At 48.9% G+C, this 22219-nt stretch overlaps 1 protein-coding gene across 1 annotated transcript; it reads left to right on the top strand.

Moving 5' to 3' along the window:
• Positions 1-13822: 13822 nt before the first annotated feature.
• Positions 13823-20204, top strand: LOC132358164 (myosin-8-like; the record flags this gene model as incomplete). The annotated part of the gene is given in 10 exon segments (XM_059912009.1): positions 13823-13877; positions 14051-14175; positions 14954-15262; positions 15343-15546; positions 17492-17617; positions 17927-18100; positions 18285-18308; positions 18310-18393; positions 18954-19049; positions 20055-20204. Coding segments are annotated over 10 exon segments (1347 nt in total), but the record flags the coding sequence as incomplete, so codon positions are not given.
• Positions 20205-22219: the final 2015 nt, after the last annotated feature.

Genomic DNA, 22219 nt, shown 5'->3' with positions numbered 1-22219 from the left:
TGTGCTTCTTCTGGTTTGTGTCTCAGGAAAATTTAAACAAATTGATGGCCAATTCAAGGAGCACTCATCCTCACTTTGTGCGATGTCTGATTCCCAATGAGACCAAGACTCCTGGTGAGTAAGAATCCATCAGAACAGGACTCCCTGAAACGTATGCAAAATTCTGTGGGTGTGGGTGTGGGTGCACACGTGAGTATGTACATGTGTCTGTGTGCACGTGCATGTGTGTTTCCCTGAGGACAGGCTCATGAGAGCCTTTATCACTTCTCAGTCTATGAAATAGGGCTGCCAGATTTGGCAAATTAAAACCACGAGACGCCCCATTAAATTCGAATTTCAGATGAGACAATGAAAAATTTCTTAGTATAAATATGACCCATGCAATATTTGGGATATACTTATACTAAAAAAAAAAAAAAAAAGCATTTACTGTTTCTCTGAAATTCAAATTCAACTGGGCATCCTGGGCATATTTTATCTGGCATCCCTACTATGAAATTATATCCAAAATATTATGTACATATATAGGTACATTAAATCCATACCTTTCATAAAATTCTTAAAAACCTTTCCCCCCAAAGTGAAGAGCCACTATATTTGGCAAATAATCAGCTTAGGTGTTCCATAATAAAAACAGCATCAATAACAACCGTTTTCTGAGCCTAATGCAGTCCCATTATTATGTTATCTCTACTGTTTACAACACTTCACTGCAAGATAAGCATAATCATCAACATTTTATAAATGAGAAAACTGAGAGTCAGAGACCAGGTATATAGACATAGAACACCATGTGGTACAGGAGACGTTTAACCATCACCAATCCTGGATTCACAAATATGGCTGAGTTTCAGGGCCATTTGTCACAAAGGAAAGAACAAACCATCACACAGACGGTGGCTATGAGGCAGCTCTCTCACCAGCCAAGCTGTTGAATCCCAAAGGCTGGGCTTCTGGCATCAAGGTCCTGCTTCAGCAATGTTACAGGAGAGCAGAGGAATTAGATGATCAAGGAAAAGATCCCAGCTCCACCTATTACTGCCCAAGGGACCGCAGATGAGTCCTTTAGCTTTCTGGTCTATAAAAGGAGGATTAAAATGGCATTTTCTTTATGCATTCACTTAGTTATTAATTCATTTATTTATTGAGTGAGCGCTTATAAAGTGTTGACTCATTTTGTAAATATTAACTCATTTAACCCGCCTTAGAGGGCTGTTGTGAGAATTAAATAAGCCAGTACACGTAAAGCATTTGAAACAGGTCCCATCACAAGAACAAAACAATTGTAACTATGTATGTTGACGGAGGTTAACCAGACTTATTGTGGTGATCATCTCAAAATATATACAAATATCGAATCAATATGTTGTACACCTGAAACTAGTAAAATGTTATATGCCAATTACACCTCAGTTTTTTTTTCACACACACACACTGTATTTTATTTTTACAAGAGATAAATAGACTGACACCAAGCATCGTACATGAATGACCACAACAAAAGCAACAATGATTGCAATTACCAAACATGAAACACACTCATACTATGCCATAATATTGACATTCAGTCCAGTAATCCTCCACTGTAACAGCTCCTTTACTTTGCAGTGAAAATTGATTTGTATATTCTTTGCCTCTGAGTCCTTGTGGGATTTTTTTTTTAATTCAGACAGAAAGTCACAAAAATTATACTCATCCTCATCTGTTCACTCAGTCCCATGTAATTAATTTTTTTGTTCATCTTGATCTTTTGTTAGCACTTTTATGAGTTCATCAGTTTTTCATTAGAGTTCTGAAAATGCTTATTCATTCAGTTCAGCTGTACAGTCAGTTACCAGAAACCTGTACTTGTCAGAGTCTTTTCCATGAATTTCTTGAAGATGAAACCCTTTTATAGGAACATATTTGCAAAAGCATCAGAGTACACCCAGAACTGTCTGTAAATGACAAAAGACTTAAAAATGACCACAGTTAAAGATCTGATGAAAGTTCATAATAATGCAGTTGACAAGAAAATTAGTTATTTCTGAGATATACATTTTAAAGTAATAACTAGGATTATGACTTATAACATTATACCAGAACATGTAAGATTTTTAGAAATTTCATGTAATGTCTGAAACATTTATATTAACATATTTCCATACAAATAACCCAATGAAAGTTTAGTATTAGTTGTTTTGTTTGTTTGTTTTTTTATACTGCAGGTTCTTATTAGGCATCAATTTTATACACATCAGTGTATACATGTCAATCCCAATCGCCCAATTCAGCACACCCCCATCCCCACCCCACCGCAGTTTTCCCCCCTTGGTGTCCATATGTCCGTTCTCTACATCTGTGTCTCAACTTCTGCCCTGCAAACCGACTCATCTGTACCATTTTTCTAGGTTCCACATACATGCGTTAATATACGATATTTGTTTTTCTCTTTCTGACTTACTTCACTCTGTATGACAGTCTCTAGATCCATCCATGTCTCAACCAATGACTCACTTTCGGTCCTTTTTATGGCTGAGTAATATTCCATTGTATATATGTACCACACTTCTTTATCCATTCGTCTGTTGATGGGAATTTAGGTTGCTTCCATGACCTGGCTATTGTAAATAGTGCTGCAGTGAACATTCGGGTGCATGTGTCTTTTTGAATTACGGTTTTCTCTGGGTATATGCCCAGTAGTGGGATTGCTGGGTCATATGGTAATTCTAATTTTAGTTTTTTAAGGAACCTCCATATTGTTCTCCATAGTGGCTGTATCAATTTACATTCCCACCAACAGTGCAAGAGGGTTCCCTTTTCTCCACACCCTCTCCAGCATTTGTTGTTTGTAGATTTTCTGATGATGCCCATTCTAACTGGTGTGAGGTGATACCTCATTGTAGTTTTGATTTGCATTTCTCTAATAATTAGTGATGTTGAGCATCTTTTCATGTGCTTCGTGGCCGTCTGTATGTCTTCTTTGGAGAAATGTCTATTTAGGTCTTCTGCCCATTTTTGGATTGGGGTGTTTGTTTCTTTAATATTGAGCTGAATGAGCTGTTTATATATTTTGGAGATTAATCCTTTGTCCGTTGATTCGTTTGCAAATATTTTCTCCCATTCTGAGGGTTGTCTTTTCGTCTTGTTTATGGTTTCCTTTGCTGTGCAAAAGCTTTGAAGTTTCATTAGGTCCCATTTGTTTATTTTTGTTTTTATTTCCATTACTCTAGGAGGTGGATCAAAAAAGATCTTGCTGTGATTTATGTCAAAGAGGGTTCTTCCTATGTTTTCCTCTAAGAGTTTTATAGTGTCCATTCTCACATTTAGGTCTCTAATCCATTTGGAGTTTATTTTTGTGTATGGTGTTAGGGAGTATTCTAATTTCATTCTTTTACATGTAGCTGTCCAGTTTTCCCAGCACCACTTATTGAAGAGACTGTCTTTTCTCCATTGTATATCTTTGCCTCCTTTGTCATAGATTAGTTGACCATAGCTGCGTGGGTTTGTCTCTGGGCTTTCTATCTTGTTCCATTGATCTATGTTTCTGTTTTTGTGCCAGTACCATATTGTCTTGATTACTGTAGCTTTGTAGTATAGTCTGAAGTCAGGGAGTCTGATTCCTCCAGCTCCATTTTTTTCCCTCAAGACTGCTTTGACTATTACAGGTATGTGACATTCCCCATCTCTCCCCCCATCACAGGTGAGTGACAGTCCCCAGCTCTCTCCCCATCTCAGGTATGTGACAGCCCCCAGCTCTCTACTCATCACAGGTGTGTGAAGCCCCCAGCTCTCTCCCCATCACAGGTGAGAGACAGCCCCCAGCTCTCTCACCATCTCAGGTATGTGACAGCCCACAACTGTCTCCCCATCACAAGTATGCGACAGCCACTAGCTGTCTCCACATCCCAGATATGTGACAGCCGCCAGCTCTCTCCCCATCACAGGTGAATGAAAGCCCACAGCTGTCTCCCCATCACAGTTATGTGACAGCCCGCAGGTGTCTCCCCACTACAGGTATGTTATAGCCCCCAGCCTTCCCCCCATCACAGGTATATGAACAACCCCAAGCTCTCTCCCCATCACAGGTGTGTGAAAGACCCCAGCTCTCTCCCCATCACAGGTGAGTGACAACTCCAATCTATCTCCCCATAACAGGTGAGTGACAACCCACAGCTCTCTCCCCATCACAGGTATGTGACAGCCCACAGCTATCTCAGCATCACAGGTATGTGACAAACCCAAGCTGTCTCCCCATCACAGGTGTGTGACCGTCCCCAGCTGTCTCCATAACACAGGTGCATGACAACGCCCAGCTCCCTCCCCTTCACAGGTGGGTGACAGCCCCCAGCTCTCTCCCTATCAAAGGTATGTGAGAGCCACCAGCTGTCTCCCCATCACAGGTATGTGACAGCCACTAGCTGTCTCTGCATCCCAGTTATGTGACAGCCGCCAGCTGTCTCCACATCACAGGTATGTAACAGCCCCTAGCTCACTCCCCATCACAGGTGTTTGAAAGTCCCCATCTCTGTCCCAATCACAGGTGTGTAACAGCCTCCAGCTCTCCCCCCATCACAGGTGTGTAACAGCCCCAAGCTGTCTCAGCATCACAAGCATGTGACAGTCCCCATCTTTCTCCCAATCTCAGGTGTCTGTCAGCTCCCATCTCTCTCCCCATCACAGGTGAGTGACAGCCCCCAGCTCTCTCCCCATCACAGGTAAGTGACAGCGCCCAGCTGTCTCCACATCACAGGTATGTGACAGCCACTAGTTGTCTCCACATCACAGGTATGTGACAGCCCCCAGCTCTCTCCCCATCACAGGTGAGTTACAGCCCCCAGCTCTTTCCCCATTACAGGTGTGTGACAGCCCCCAGCTCTATCCCCATCACAGGTGTGTGACACCCCCAGCTCTCTCCCCATCACAGGTAAGTGATAGCTCCCAGCTCTCTCCCCAACTCATGTATATGAGAGCCCCGAGCTGTCTCCGCATCACAGGTGAACGACAGCCCCCAACTCTCTCCCAATCACAGGTATGTGACAGCCCCCAGCTGTCTCCGCATCACAGGTATGTGAAAGCCCCCATCTCTCTCCCCATCACAGGTGTGTGACAGCGCCCAGCTCTCTCCACATCACAGGTGAGTGACAGCCCCCAGCTCTCTCCCCATCTCAGGTATGGAACAGCCCCCAGCTGTCTCCGCATCACAGGTGCCCGACAGCCCCCAACTCTCTCCCCATCACAGGTATGTGACAGCCACAGGTGTCTCCGTATCACAGGTATGTTAGAGCCACCAGCTGTCTCCGCATCACAGGTATGTTACAGCCCCCAGCTCTCTCCCCCTCAGAGGTGTTTGACAGTCCCCATCACTCTCCCCATCACAGGTGTATGACAGCCTGCAGCTCTCTCCCCATCACAGGTGAGTGAAAGACTCCAGCTCTCTCCCAATTACAGGTGTGTGACAGCTCCGAGCTCTCTCCCCATAACAGGTGAGTGACAGCCCCCAGCTCTCTCCCCATCTCAGGTATGTGACAGCCCCCAGCTGTCTCCGCATCACAGGTGCCCGACAGCCCCCAACTCTCTACCCATCACAGGTATGTGACAGCTCCCAGCTGTCTGGGCATCACAGGTATGTGACAACCAGCATCTGTCTCCGCATCACAGGTGTGTGACCACCCCCAGCTCTCTCCCCATCCCAGGTAAGTGACACCCCCCAGCTCTCTCCCTATTACAGGTGTGTGACAGCCCCGAGCTCTCTCCCCATCACAGGTGAGTGACAGCCCCCAACTCTCTCCCCATCACAGGTATGTGACAGCCCCAGCTGTCTCCGTATCACAGGTATGTTAGAGCCACCAGCTGTCTCCGCATCACAGGTATGTGACAGACCCCAGCTCTCTCCCCCTCAAAGGTGTTTGACAGTCCCCATCACTCTCCCCATCACAGGTGTATGACAGCCCGCAGCTCTCTCCCCATCACAGGTGAGTGACAGACTCCAGCTCTCTCCCAATTACAGGTGTGTGACAGCTCCGAGCTCTCTCCCCATAACAGGTGAGTGACAGCCCCCAGCTCTCTCCCCATCTCAGGTATGTGACAGCCCCCAGCTGTCTCCGCATCACAGGTGCCCGACAGCCCCCAACTCTCTACCCATCACAGGTATGTGACAGCTCCCAGCTGTCTGGGCATCACAGGTATGTGACAACCAGCATCTGTCTCCGCATCACAGGTGTGTGACAGCCCCCAGCTCTCTCCCCATCAGAGGTGTTTGACAGTCCCCATCACTCTTCCCATCACAGGTGTGTGACCGCCCCCAGCTCTCTCCCCATCCCAGGTAAGTGACACCCCCCAGCTCTCTCCCTATTACAGGTGTGTGACAGCCCCGAGCTCTCTCCCCATCACAGGTGAGTGACAGCCCCCAACTCTCTCCCCATCACAGGTATGTGACACCCCTCAGCTCTCTCCCCATCACAGGTGTGTGACAGCCCCCAGTTGTCTCAGCATTACAGGTATGTGACAGTCCCCATCTCTCTCACCATAACAGGTGTGTGACAGCCCCCAGCTCTCTCCCCATCACAGGTATGTGAGAGCCACCAGCTGTCTCCCCATCACAGGTATGTGACAGCCACTAGCTGTCTCCGCATCCCAGTTATGTGACAGCCGCCAGCTATCTCCACATCACAGGTATGTGACAGCCCCCAGCTCACTCCCCATCACAGGTGTTTATAAGTCCCCATCTCTGTCCCAATCACAGGTGTTTAACAGCCTCCAGCTATCCCCCCATCACAGGTGGGTGACAGCCCTCAGCTCTCTCCCCATCACAGGTGTGTAACAGCCCCCAGCTGTCTCAGCATCGCAGGTATGTGACAGTCCCCATCTTTCTCCCAATCTCAGGTGTCTGTCAGCTCCCATCTCTCTCCCCATCACAGGTGAGTGACAGCCCCCAGCTCTCTCCCCATCACAGGTAAGTGACAGCGCCCAGCTGTCTCCACATCACAGGTATGTGACAGCCACTAGTTATCTCCGCATCACAGGTATGTGACAGCCCCCAGCTCTCTCCCCATCACAGGTGAGTTACAGCCCCCCAGCTCTTTCCCCAGTACAGGTGTGTGACAGCCCCCAGCTCTCTCCCCATCACAGGTATGTGACAGCCCGCACCTCTCTCCCCATCACAGCTGAGTGACAGCCGTCATCTCTCTCCCCATCACAGATGAGTGACAGCCTCCATCTATCCTCCCATTACAGGTGAGTGACAGCCCCCAGCTGTCTCCGCATCATAGGTGCCTAAAAGCCCCCAACTCTCTCCCCATCACAGGTATGTGACAGTCCCCAGCTGTCTCCACATCACAGGTATATGACAGCCACCAGCTCTCTCCACATCACAGGTATGTGACAGCCCCCAGCTCTCTCCCCCTCAGAGGTGTTTGACAGTCCCCATCACTCTCCCCATCACAGGTGTGTGACTGTCCCCATCACTCTCCCCATCACAGGTGTGTGACAGCACCCAGCTATCTCCCCAACACAGGTGAGTGACAGCCTCCAGCTCTCTCCCAATTACAGGTGTGTGACAGCCCTGAGCTCTCCCCCCATAACAGGTGAGTGACAGCCCCCAGCTCTCTACCCATCACAGGTGTGTGAAGCCCCCAGCTCTCTCCCCATCTAAGGTATGTAACAGCCCCCAGCTGTCTCCGCATCACAGGTGCCTGACAGCCCCCAACTCTCTCCCCATCACAGGTATGTGACAACCCCCAGCTGTCTCGCTATCACAGGTATGTGATAGCCACAAGCTGTCTGCGCATCCCAGGTATGTGACAGCCGCCAGCTCTCTCCCCATCACAAGTGTTTGACAGTCCCCATCTCTCTCCCAATCACTGGTGTTTGAAAGCCCCTAGCTCTCTCCCCATCACAGGTGACAGCCCCCAGCTGCCTCCCCATCACAGATATTTGACAGCCCACACGTGTCTCCGCATCACAGGTACCTGAACAGCCCCCAACTCTCTCCCCATCACAGGTATGTGACAGCCCCCAGCTGTCTCCACATCACAGGTATGTTACAGCCACCAGCTGTCTCCGCATCACAGGTATGTGAGAGCCCCCAGCTGTCTCCACATCACAGGTATGTGTGAGCCCCCAGCTCTCTCCCCATCACAGGTGTTTGACAGTTCCCATCTCTCTCCCGATCACAGGTGTGTGACAGCCCCTAGCTCTCTCCCCATCACAGGTGAGTGACAGCCCCCAGCTCTCTCCTCATCTCAGGTATGTGACAGCCCCCAGCTGTCTCCCCAATACAGGTATGTGACAGCCACTACCTGGCTCCGCATCCCAGGTATGTGACAGCCACCAGCTCTCTCCCCATCACAGGAGTTTGACAGACCCCATCTCTCTCCGCATCACAGCTGTGTGAAAGCCCCCAGCTCTCTCCCCATCACAGGTGAATGACAGCCCCCATCTGTCTCCCCATCACAGGTATGTGATAGCCCACAGGTGTCAACCCACTACAGGTATGTGACCGCCCGACACCTTCCCCACATCACAGGTAGGTGAACACCCGCAAGCTCTCTCCCCATCACAAGTATGTGACAGCCCCCAGCTCTCTCCCCATCACAGGTGAGTGACATCCCCCATCTCTCTCCCCATAACAGGTGAGTGACAAACCACAGCTCTCTCCCCGTCACAGGTATGTGACAGCCCCCAGATATCTCAGCATAACAGGTATGTGACATGCCACATCTCTCCCCCCATCTCTGGTGTTTGAGAGCCCCCAGCTCTCTCCCCATCACAGGTATGTGACAACCCCCAGCTGTCTCCGCATCACAGGTGCCCGACAGCCCCCAACTCTCTACCCATCACAGGTATGTGACAGCTCCCAGCTGTCTGGGCATCACAGGTATGTGACAGCCAGCAGGTGTCTCCGCATCACAGGTGTGTAACAGCCCCCAGCTCTCTCCCCATCAGAGGTGTTTGAGAGTCCCCATCACTCTTCCCATCACAGGTGTGTGACCACCCCTCAGCTCTCTCCCCATCACAGGTGTGTGACAGCCCCCAGATGTCTCAGCATTACAGGTATGTGACAGTCCCCTTCTCTCTCACCATAACAGGTGTGTGACAGCCCCCAGCTCCCTCCCCATCACAGGTGAGTGACAGACCCCAGCGCTCTCCCTATCTCAGGTACGTGACAGCCCCCAGGTGTCTACGCATCACAGGTGCCTGACAGCCCCAGCTCTCTCCACATCTCACGTATGTTACTCCAACTGTCTCCACAGCACAGGTATGTAACAGCCACCAGCTGTCTCCGCATCACAGGTATGTGACAACCCCCAGCTCTCACCCATCACAGATGTGTGACAGCCCCCGGCTCTCTCCCCATCACATGTATGTGACAGCCCCGAGCTGTCTCCCCATCACAGGTATGTGACAGCCCCCAGGTATCTCCCCACTACTATTATGTGATAGCTCCTATCCTTCCCCACATCACAGGTATGTGAACAACCACAAGCTCTCTCCACATCACAGGCGTGTGACCGTCCACAGCTGTCTCCGTATCACAGGTGTGTGACAGCCTCCAGCTCTCTCCCCATCACAGGTATGTGACAGTCCCCAACTCTCTCCCCATCACAGGTATGTGAAAGCCCCCAGCTCTCTCCCCATCACAGGTGTTTGACAGTCCCCATCTCTCTCCCCTTCACAGGTATGTGAAAGTCCCCATGTCTCCCCCCATCACAGGTGTGAGACAGGCCCCAGCTCTCTCCCCATCACAGGTGAGTGACAGCCCCCAGCTCTCTCCCCATCTCAGGTATATGACAGCCCCCAGCTGTCTCCGCATCACAGGTGAACGACAGCCCTCAACTCTCTCCCCATCACATGTATGTGACGGCCCCCAGCTGTCTACGCATCACAGGTATGTGTGAGCCCCCAGCTCTCTCCCCATCACAGGTGTGTGACAGCCCATAGCTGTCTCAGCGACACAGGTATGTGACAGTCCCCATCTCTCTCCCCATCCCAGGTGTGTGACAGCCCCCAGCTCTCTCCACATCACAGGTGAGTGACAGCCCCCAGCTCTCTCCCCATCTCAGGTATCTGACGGCCCCCAGCTGTCTCTGCATCACAGGAGCCTGACAGCCCCCAACTCTCTCCCCATCACAGGTATGTGAAAGCCCCCATTTTCTCCACATCACAGGTATGTGACAGCCACTGGCTCTCTTCCCATCACAGGTGTTTGACAGTCCCCATCTCTCTCACCATCAAAGGTGTGTGACAGCCCCCAGCTCTCTCATCACAGGTGAGTGACAGCCCCCACGTCTCTCCCATCACAGGTGTGTGACTGCCCCCAGCTGTCTCCTCGACACAGGTGCCTGACAGTCCCCACCTTTCTCCCCATCACAGGTATGTGTCAGCCCCCAACTGTCTCCACTTCACAGGTATCTGAAAGACACCAGCTGTCTCCACATCACAGGTATGTGACAGCCCCCAGGTCTCTCCCCATCACAGGTGTTTGACAGTCCCCATCTCTTTCCCCATCACAGGTGTGTGACAGCCCCCAGCGCTCTCCCCATCACAGGTGAGTGACAGCCCCCAGCTCTATCCCCATCATAGGTATGTGACAGCCGCCAGCTGTCCCCGCATCACAGGTGCCTGACAGCCCCCAACTCTCTCCCCATCACAGGTATGATACAGCCCCCAACTGTCTCCACATCACAGGTATATGACAGCAACCAGCTGTCTCCCCATTATAGGTGACAACCCCCAGCTGTCTCCACATAACAGTTATGTGACAACCCCAAGCTCTCTCCCCATCACAGGTGTGTGACCTTCCCCAGCTGTCTCCATATCACAGGTGCGTGACAACGCCCAGCTCTCTTCCCTTCACAGGTGGGTGACATCACCCAGCTCTCTCCCCATCCCAGGTGAGGGTGAGCCCCCATCTCTCTCCCCATTACAGGTGAGTGACAGCCCCCAGCTCTCTCCCCATCACAGGTGAGTGGCAGCCTCCAGCTCTCTCCCCATCACAGGTATGTGACAACCCCCAGCTGTCTCATCGACACTTGTATGTGACAGTCCCCATCTCTGTCCCCATCAAAGGTGTGTGACAGCCCACAGCTCTCTCCACATCACAGGTGAGTGACAGCCCCCAGCTCTCTCCCCATCTCAGGTATCTGACGGCCCCCAGCTGTCTCCGCATCACAGGAGCCTGACAGCCCCCAACTCTCTCCCCATCACAGGTATGTGACAGCCCCCATTTTCTCCACATCGCAGGTATGTGACAGCCACTAGCTCTCTTCCCATCACAGGTGTTTGACAGTCCCCATCTCTCTCACCATCAGAGGTGTGTGACAGCCCCCAGCTCTCTCCTCATCACAGGTGAGTGACAGCCCCCACCTCTCTCCCATCACTGGTGTGTGACTGCCCCCAGCTGTCTCCTCGACACAGGTGCCTGACAGTCCCAACCTTTCTCCCCATCACAGGTATATGACAGGCCCCAGCTGGCTCCATATCACAGGTATATGACAGCCCCCAGCTGTCTCCCCATTATAGGTGACAGCCCCCAGATGTCTTCACATAAGAGTTATGTGACAACCCCAAGCTCTCTCCCCATCAGAGGTGTGTGACCTTCCCCAGCTGTCTCCATATCAGAAGTGCGTGACAACGCCCAGCTCTCTTGCCTTCACCGGTGGGTGACAGCATCCAGCTCTCTCCCCATTCCAGGTGAGTGAGAGCCCCCATCTCTCTCCCCATTACAGGTGAGTGACAGCCCCCAGCTCTCTCCCCATCACAGGTGAGTGGCAGCCTCCAGCTCTCTCCCCATCACAGGTATGTGACAACCCCCAGCTGTCTCATGGACACATGTATGTGACAGTCCCCATCTCTCTCCCCATCACAGGTGTGTGACAGCCCACAGCTCTCTCCACATCACAGGTGAGTGACAGCCCCCAGCTCTCTCCCCATCTCAGGTATCTGACGGCCCCCAGCTGTCTCCGCATCACAGGAGCCTGACAGCCCCCAACTCTCTCCCCATCACAGGTAGGTGAAAGCCCCCATTTTCTCCACATCACAGGTATGTGACAGCCACTGGCTCTCTTCCCATCACAGGTGTTTGACAGTCCCCATCTCTCTCACCATCAGAGGTGTGTGACAGCCCCCAGCTCTCTCCTCATCACAGGTGAGTGACAGCCCCCACGTCTCTCCCATCACAGGTGTGTGACTGCCCCCAGCTGTCTCCTCGACACAGGTGCCTGACAGTCCCCACCTTTCTCCCCATCACAGGTATGTGTGAGCCCCCAACTGTCTCCACTTCACAGGTATCTGAAAGACACCAGCTCTCTCCACATCACAGGTATGTGACAGCCCCCAGGTCTCTCCCCATCACAGGTGTTTGACAGTCCCCATCTCTTTCCCCATCACAGGTGAGTGACAGCCCCCAGCTCTCTCCCCATCATAGGTATGTGACAGCCGCCAGCTGTCTCCGCATCACAGGTGCCTGACAGCCCCCAACTCTCTCCCCATCACAGGTATATGACAGCAACCAGCTGTCTCCCCATTATAGGTGACAACCCCCAGCTGTCTCCACATAAGTTATGTGACAACCCCAAGCTCTCTTCCCATCACAGGTGTGTGACCTTCCCCAGCTGTCTCCATATCACAGGTGCGTGACAACGCCCAGCTCTCTTCCTTTCACAGGTGGGTGACAGAACCCAGCTCTCTCCCCATCACAGGTGAGTGAGAGACCCCATCTCTCTCCCCATTACAGGTGAGTGACAGCCCCAAGCTCTCTCCCATCACAGGTGAGTGGCAGCCTCCACCTCTCTCCCCACCACAGGTATGTGACAGACCCCAGCTGTCTCAGCGACACAGGTATGTGACATTCCCGATCTCTCTCCCCATCACAGGTGTGTGACAGCCCCCAGCTCTCTCCACATCACAGGTGAGTGACAGGCCCCAGCTCTCTCCCCATCACAGGTATCTGACAGCCCCCCGCTGTCTCCACATCACACAGCAGACTGACAGCCCCCAACTCTCTCCCCATCACAGGTATGTGACAGCCCCCATTGTCTCCACATCACAGGTATGTGACAACCCCTAGCTTTCTCCCCATATCAGTTATGTGACAGCCCCCACCTGTCTCCACATCACAGGTATGTGACAGCCCCCAGGTCTCTCCCCATCACAGGTGTTTGACAATCCCCATCTCCTTCCCCATCACAGGTGTGTGACAGCCCCCACCTGTCTCCACATCACAGGTATGTGACAGCCCCCAGGTCTCTCCCCATCACAGGTGTTTGCCAATCCCCATCTCCTTCCCCATCACAGGTATGTGACAGCCCCCAGACGTCTCCACATCACAGGTATGTTACTGCCCCCAACTGTCTCCCCATCACAGGTATGTGACAGCCCCCAGCTGTCTTCCCATCACAGGGGTGTGACAGCCCCCAGCTCTCTCCCTATCACAGGTGTGTGACAGCCCCCCTTCTCTTCTGGCCACCACTCCCCCATTTGGCCACAGCCTCCTCCTTCCCGATGCCCCACAAATTCCTCACATCTATTCACTTTACCCTGGGACCCAAACTTCCCCAATGTAAGGCATAGTCACAGCCAAGCCTTGTTCTCGAGAACAGAGGCTTCGCTGGGCTGCTAAGCTCCGTGCTCTTCTACAGAACATATCTTCCATGGATTCTGTCTCTACATGGCTTTGTGTCCTTGATCCTGTCACTAGATCCCTTAGGATCTCAGACCGCTGTCCTACAAAACTAGACCAAACCCAATGGCCTCTAAAGCCCCTTCTATTTCTGAGACCATGATTCTGTGTTTTCTCCACAGTAGTCTCCCCCGGTCCTCTCTGTGACACTTTTGTGTACCGTGTGAAGGTTCAGGGTCATACAGGTGTTCTGTTGTTCCTCCCTCTGCATCTTCAGGTGAGGCCACACACCTGTGTCTTGTCGACACCTCCCCCGAAAGGTTTCCCTGTCTTTGTCCTCTCCTATATGAAGGTCATGAATGAATCACCAATCCCCAAATTCCCTGGCAAATGCCGGTGCTATCAGACAGAGCCTGTGAAAACAGCCTAAATCAAGCCTGTGCTTTGCAGAAGAGATTTCCGACTTAACCATGCAGATTGCGGAAATGAGCAAGAATCTTCAGGAATTGGAGAAGACCAGGAAGCAAGTGCAGCAAGAAAAGTCAGACCTCCAGGCTGCCCTGGAAGAGGTGGAGGCACGTGTCTGAGATGTGAAGGAGGGCGGGGCGCTGAGGAAGGGGACTAGACCACCCCCAGGGGCCCTTCCTGCAGGAGGCACTGGGGCTCCAATGGGAAGAATCCAGCCCCACCCCCACCCTGGGGGGGACCAGCTGCTCTCTGCTGCCTCGCCTCATGAGTGTTCTCTAGTCCATCGTATTTCTCCTATTGAATAAATAAACTTGTTCATTATGTCCTCAACGTCTTCCTCTCAGAAAGCAAGAACTCAATCACCAAACATCCTGAGAGCCAGCTCAGAATCCCTTAGTTTTAACAGAGAGTTATACAAGGTCATCTTTGGCTGCTGGGAATTCTGTGTGGTCCAAAGAGTGCAGGATCCTGATGCTATCGCCAGCTGTGGCCAGTGAGGGGCGGATGCTTAAGAGGGTCTAGGGAAATTTGCCCTATGCAGGATAACAGGAGAGCAATTCCTCGTCTTTCTCTGTCTTTCTTGAGCAGAGGTTGGCTCCTGACTTATGGTCACTATTTAAAAAGACACAGTAATCAAAATTTTTACTAATTGAAAACGATGCTCTGTCCTTCTCAAGACATAAGATTGTTAACAACAAAGCTTCAGTTCTAGTTTCATTACTAGTAACAATTTGGGAGCAAACTGTTTGACCTTTTTGAGTACTGTTCTATTTATTTGTAAAATGAGCCTAATAATACCCTTTTTATCCTAATGGGGATGAAAAACCTCATTCAAGAAAAGGTGGCTGCCCCCGGCAATCCCAATCACTCCTTTACTTTTATCAGGGTTCCTTGAAGCGTGAAGAGGGCAAGATTTTGCGTGTCCAGCTAGAGTTGAACCAGCTGAAATCTGAGCTTGACCACAAGATCACTGAGAAGGAAGAAGAAATCGAGCAGCTGAAAAGAAACAGCCAGCGGGCAGCAAAGGCCATGCAAAGCGTGCTGGATGCTGAGATCTGGAGCCGGAATGTTGCTCTGAGGCTGAAGAAGAAGATGGAGAGAGACCTCAGTGAGATGGAGATTCAGCTGGGCCACTCCAACCGCCAGGTGGCAGAGACCCAGAAATACCTGTGCTCAGTCCAGAGCCAGCTCAAGGTGAGTGCACGGCCCCTGGAGGACCTGGCGGGACCTCAGCCTGCCCTGGGCTCCGGTCTCACCACTGGTTTCTCGTGAACGACTCCCAGTTGCATCTGGATGACACCCTGAGGAGCAGCGAGGACCTCAAGGAGCAGCTGGCCCTCGTGGAGCGCAGGAATGGCCTCTCGCTGGATGAGCAGGAGGAGAGGAAGGTGGCCCTGGCGCGGACGGAGCGCACCCGCAAGCTGGAGGAGCACGAGCTGCTGGAGGCCAGCGACCGCGTGCAGCTCCTTCACTCCCACGTGTGTCCGTCCTCACTCCACTCTGGGTCCACCCTGGAGGCAGGCAGGACCCAGGCTTGATGGAGAGGAGTTCCCACCGCTCCTTCCAGGCTAGTGGTCAAGACAAACTTTCATTAGGCCTAGTTCTTGGAATAACTTGGTCTCTAGATGGACAGATTGCTGAGCTTTCTTTTATCTGAAGATAAAAGATCATGGGGAAATCAGAGCAAGGCATGACAAATTATTGCATAAAAGGGCTGGAAAAGGCTTCACAGAGGCAGTAACATTTAAGCTGCAAGCTTAGAAAATTAGGATTGTCTTTTGAAATAATTACTTTTAGGAAAGTTCAAGAATTCCTTGTTTCATTTCTTATTTTCTTGGACCACACCACATGGCATACAGGATCTTAGTTCCCCAACCAGAGATCGAACCCGCGCCCTGCGCAGTGGAAACACAAAGCACTAATCACTGGACTGCCAGGGAATTCCCCCAAAATTCCTTGCTTTAAAAACTATTTTTTGAATTAGCCAAAAAACTAGAAAAATACCAACCATATTGTTAGCATTTTGGGATCTCCTATTCTAGGCTCTTGTGTCTATACATAAATATGATATTTTTTGTAAACGTGATCAATCCTTTTGCAACTTTTTTTCATTTAACAACGTGTTGTGAACATATTTCTATATTTTAGAACAGTTTTCTATGATACAGTTTTTTAATGGCAGAAAAGCAGTCCATTTTAGTTGTGTATTATGGCACATTTATTTAATCAGTCTTCTACGGTTGGATATTTTTAGACTGTTCCCAATAAAAATTTTTATGATTAGAAGATTGTATGACTAACTTCTTCATAACTAAATTTTCACATATATCCATGATTACTATTTCCTTCATATTCCTAAAAGTCAGTAAATTCCTGGAAGTATATATTCATGGTCAAAACAGCAAAGACATTTATGATATGTTGTAAATTGGTCTTTAACAAAGTTGTCCCAATTTTTACTCCCATGGGGAAAATAAGTGAGAGTGCTTAGCTATTATTTTTTTTAATCTTCACCGATTTTATGGTTGAAAATGCCTCATTTTAAAAATTCTTATTTCTTTGATTACTAATGAGGTGGAACATTTTGTCGTATTTGTTGGCTATTTGTATTTCTTCTGCTGTGTCTTAGCTATTTGTACTTTTGCCCTTTTTTCTTAATGATTTGTCTTTTTTACATATTAAGGAAGGAACTATTTTTTCAGTAATGCACATTGCAAATGTTTCCTCGTTTGTCATCATCCTAACAACTCTGTACAATGTTTTTGTTTTGTTTTGTTTTGTTTTTTAAAGATTTATTTACTTATTTATTTATTTATTTATTTATGGCTGTGTTGGGTCTCTGTTTCTGTGCGAGGGCTTTCCCTAGTTGCGGCAAGTGGGGGCCACTCTTCATCGCGGTGCGCGGGCCTCTCACTATCGCGGCCTCTCTTGTTGCGGAGCACAGGCTCCAGACGCGCAGGCTCAGCAGTTGTGGTTCACGGGCCCAGCCGCTCCGCGGCATGTGGGATCTTCCCAGGCCAGGGCTCGAACCCGTGTCCCCTGCATTGGCAGGCAGACTCTCAACCACTGCGCCACCAGGGAAGCCCTGTACAATGTTTTGATCATGAGAATTATTTTTCATTTCACATAGTTACGTCAACCATTTCCTTGTTCCAGCACCTTTAACTAAATAATTTATCCTTCCTCAAATATTTAAATGTCCACATTTATCATTTACTCAATTCTTTTATGTACAATTCTCGGGCCTGTTTTGGGATATCTGTCTATCAAAAAGGAAAGTCTTTTTAATTTTTTTTCACCTGTGTGAAAAATAAGAAATGGAACGTTCTCGAGCTTGACTTCTTTCCCCACCCAACCCTCTCCCTTCCAATCGTTGTAAGTGTCCAAATGTAGCCCGAACCTCTTATCTAATTTTTCTTGTAGAACACGTGCCTGATAAATACCAAGAAAAAACTGGAAGCTGACATAGCCCAATGCCAGGCAGAGGTGGAGAAGTCTATCCAGGAGTCCAAAAATGCAGAGGAGAAGGCCAAGAAGGATGTCACGGATGTGCGCTCCATTCTTTCTTATCAGAGATGCTGTCTGGAGATAAGAAAGGGGCTTCTACGCCGCCCCTTTGGGACCTGCAAGTAGGTTTCCTCTCCTCACCCCTGCATTCAGTCAGTGGTGGCTTCCCGGAGAGACGGAAGGAGACGGAGCCTCAGCAGAGGCAAAGTGGGAGGGGAACCATGCAGCATCAGCGGTGGCTGCGGCAAGGAGGAAAGCATCAGCGTGCCTAGTACCAGCCTCACAGCACCCTCCGTGTGCCTGCATAGGAGGGGTGGGTGGCCCACTGATGCCTCTTGTGAACTTAACCAGGCGGCCATGATGGCCGAGGAGCTGACAGAGAAGGAGCAGGACACCAGCGCCCACCTGGAGCGGATGAAGAAGAACCTGGAGCAGACGGTGAAGGACCTGCAGCACCGCCTGGACGAGGCTGAGCAGCTGGCCCTGAAGGGTGGCAAGAAGCACATCCAGAAGCTGGAGGCCAGGGTGGGTCTCTCAATCTCTCTGAATCCGGAAAGTGAAAACGGCACTCCCCGATCCTTCTCTCTTCTTGTATATTGACTCCCATCCTTATCCTGTGGCTGGGGACAGCCACCCAATATCGTCAGTAGGTCCTGAGGTAATTAACATCCCCCAAAACTGACTATATAAGTATCTTTCTTGATTGTAGGTACGTGAGCTTGAAGGAGAGGTAGGTTGAAAGTGAGCAGAAACGTAATGCTGAGGCTGTTAAAGGTTTGCGGAAACACGAGAGAAGAGTAAAGGAACTCACCTACCAGGTAAGGGGAAGAGCTTTCTAGAATATCCAGACTTCCTGCACAAAGGGAAATTGAAAACCTGGTGACTATGTGGTACTCACAAATAGCTACATGTTAACTCGATATACATAAGGGGCAAATGACACAATCACCTATCACAGACCCTTTCCTAAGCTAGGAAAATCAGGAAGGCCTTTAGAAAATCGTGTAAGTGAGGAAAGAATACAGGTTTCAAAGACAGATAAACTGGTATTAGTCCTAGTTTGGCCTCTTACTTTTTAAACTCGGATAGGTTACCTAACACTCTCAACCTTAATTCATCACCTGTAAAATAGAATAAAAACATCTACTCACCAGAGTAGGCAGGTAAGGATTAGAGACGTGTATAACTCTCCAATATAGTGCCTGCACACAGTGGACATTTAACAAGAGTGGCTACTGTTAATACTATGAAGGAAGCCTCAGAGTTGACCACATTTACCCCAGGCCCACCTGCCATCATATCAAACTGATTTACTTCACCACCTGTAGTGGTTTGATTTTGTTGGATTCAATGCAGACCATTTTTTTCAAACTTCCAGACTGAGGAAGACCGCAAGAATGTTCTCAGGCTGCAAGACCTGGTAGATAAATTACAGGCAAAGGTGAAATCATACAAGAGACAAGCTGAGGAGGCTGTAAGTATCTTTAAGCCCTTGAGGGAAGAAGGAAACTTCGTTGGGGGTAGAAAGTATATTAAGAGAATGTGTTAATGAGAAAGAAAGAGACCAAGTAAGAATATGTCATTCTTATTTTAAGAGAGAGGATATAAATATGAATTTACCCCCAAATCCTAATTATAGAATAAGACCTCAAGACGAGATATTTTTATTATTAAGCAATTTGTAGGGGTTGGGGGAAAAAAAGAAAATTCCAAATAACCCACCTTACTTGATAGCTGCAAAGAATATCCAGCAGAAAATCTAACACCATGATAAATATTCCTCTCCCTCTAGAAATGCACAAAATCAATTGTTCCCAAAAGCCAAACAGAAATCTTTTATCCCAGCTGACTCCTTCCCTCACTACCACTGTCATCAGCAGGGACTTATCCCTGCACATTCGCTGTAGCAAATTAGGATGTGTTGGGAGATTCTCCAGCTTCACTTTTCCTGGTTGTTCCCCACTCTTCCAGACACAATGTAGTGGGTAAGAGGTAAGAAAAGGGAACATGAAAGGGAGAGGCACAAATGGTAGTAAGTGCAACCAACAAAGGGCATACTTTCTTCCTATCCCCATCCCCCCACCCGCAGCGTCTCTGTATACCAGAGTCAAAATATATGGCAAAAACACTTCAACTGGGATTTTCCCAAAGTTAGAATTTGACCTTACATTTACTGTCTAACCTCTGTGAGCGAGCGCACGTGGGTCTCTTCCTCCTTTCCACTCAGTCCATACATCGTAACTAGACTTCACGTATACATGGGTTTGACATAATGAGCTCGTCTCTTCCATTTCAAAACTATTTCTTCTTTCATTCTTTAGAGTAAAAAATGTAACTGAAGTTACAAGTTCTGTCTGGATTTGAAATCCGATATGACAAACAAACCGTAAGGAGGAAATATCTGAGTTGAGGAAATAATCCTGTTTGTGACAAGTGCAATGAGAACCACAAAGTCTAACTCTCACAACTTTATTCTTAGGAGGAACAATCCAATGCTAATCTTGCCAAATTCCGCAAGCTCCAGCACGAGCTGGAGGAGGCCGAGGAACAGGCTGACATTGCCGAGTCGCAGGTCAACAAGCTGCGGGTGAAGAGCCGGGAGATTCACATACAAGTCAGTGCAGAGTGAACACATCTGCCTGATGCTGCCAAGGGGCTGAAGAAATGCACAAAACGTGCTATTTTGGGTCACTTGCTTTGTGATGTTTTTCTCTTCATGTTGAATAAATAAAAACTACAGTGAACTGATAAACTGAACCAGACTCATTTACTTCCAAAATTACTTATTCTCAAACACAGTTCTCACCTAGCTATTATTATTCTAACATTATATATGGCTTTGTGGAACATTCAATATCTGTACCTCCCTCACCACCCCGCATCCCCTTTCCCATCTCCAGCTCCACCACACACACACACTATTATCTTTTACTGGACTTAATTTTATTAAGTCTCTCTAGACTGTTACAAATGACTAAGGAAACCACTCACTGAGGTTACGCCTTCAGACAGGACACACTCATGCACCCACTCCGCAGGTGGTTACTGAGCATCTACTATGCGCCGGGCCCTGCTCTCAGTACTATGGGAATAGCAGTGAACAAAGCATAGTTCCCTCCCTCTGGGAACTTATATTCTGCAAGGAAAGAAAGGCAGTCAACAAATAAGAAGCTGTGTCTACTATATTTAAAATAGATAATCAACAAGAACCTAGTGTATAGCACAGGGAACTCGGCTCAGTATTCTCTAATAACCTAAACGGGAAAAGAATTTGAAAAAGAATGGATACTTGTATGGGTATAAGTGAATCACTCTGCTGTACACCTGTAACTAACACATCATTGTTAATCAACTATACTCCAACATAAAATTTTTGTAAAAAGATCTACAAAAAAAATAAGAAGCTGCGTAATGTGTCAGGTAAGTGCTCATGAGAAATAAAAAAAGTAAGAGGGAGGCAGTTAGTACTATGTAGAGAGGAGTCAAGCAAGGCCTCTCTAAGAAAAACACATTTGAGCTGAGACCTGAAGGAAGCAAGAGTATTCCAGGCAGAGGGAACAAAAGAAAATGCAAAGGCCCTGAGGCAGGGGCAGTTTGGCATGGCCCAGGGACAGGAAGGAGGCCAGCAGGGCTAGAGGAGAATGAGCAAGATAGTCACGGCATAAGAGAGGAACCTGGGACCCCAGGGATCATGTAGGGCTTCAGGGCCACCTGAGGACTTTTCTCTTCACTCAGAGTGAGATGGGAAGTCTTTGGAGTGTTTTGAGCAGAGGAGTGATATTAACACACATTCTAAAAGAATCACTCTGGGGACTTCCCTGGTGGCGCAGTGGTTGAGAATCTGCCTGCCAATGCAGGGGACACGGGTTCGAGCCCTGGTCCTGGAAGATCCCACATGCCGCGGAGCAACTAAGCCCATGCACCACAACTACTAAGCCTGTGCTCTAGAGCCTGCAAGCCACAACTACTGAGCCCGCATGCTGCAACTACTGAAGCCCTCACACCTAGGGCCCGTGCTCCACAACAAGAGAAGCCACCGCAATGAGAAGCCTCTGCACCGCAAGGGAGAGTAGCCCCCTCTCGCCGCAACTACAGAAAGCCCGTGCGCAGCAAAGAAGACCCAACACAGCCAAAATGAATAAATAAATAAGTCTTTAAAAAAAAAAAAAAAGAATCACTCTGCTGCATTGAGAATACACTGAAGGGGGCAGAGGTCGAAACTGTGAGACCAGTTAGGAGCCTACTGCAAAATAAAAGATAAAAAATGACAGTGGCTTAGACCAGAGAGATAGGCACTGGGAGATGACGAGAAGCAGATGGATTCTAGATGTACTGTGAAGGTGGCGCACATAGGGTTTTCTGACAGATTGGATGGATGAGTGGGTGAGAGAGAGAGAGAGAGAGAGAGAGAAAGGACTTATGAAAAGAGGAAGGATAAAACAAGATAGATTTAGTGCAGTATAAACATGAGGAGTTTGGTATCTAGAAAGAGAGGAAGCATTAGAACAAAAATGCAATCTAGACAAAAATTGTACTTTATGCACTCCTGTCCCTCTTCCACCTTCTACCATCCACACTCCCTTGCCTCTCAACCCCTATCAGCCTCACTCCTTTACAGTATAAACTGCACAGGCCTCAATCGCA

This window comes from Balaenoptera ricei (assembly GCF_028023285.1).
Source record: "Balaenoptera ricei isolate mBalRic1 chromosome 2 unlocalized genomic scaffold, mBalRic1.hap2 SUPER_2_unloc_2, whole genome shotgun sequence".
In the NCBI taxonomy this organism is placed as follows: Eukaryota; Metazoa; Chordata; class Mammalia; order Artiodactyla; family Balaenopteridae; genus Balaenoptera; species Balaenoptera ricei.
This window is presented reverse-complemented; position numbering and strand designations above follow the sequence as displayed.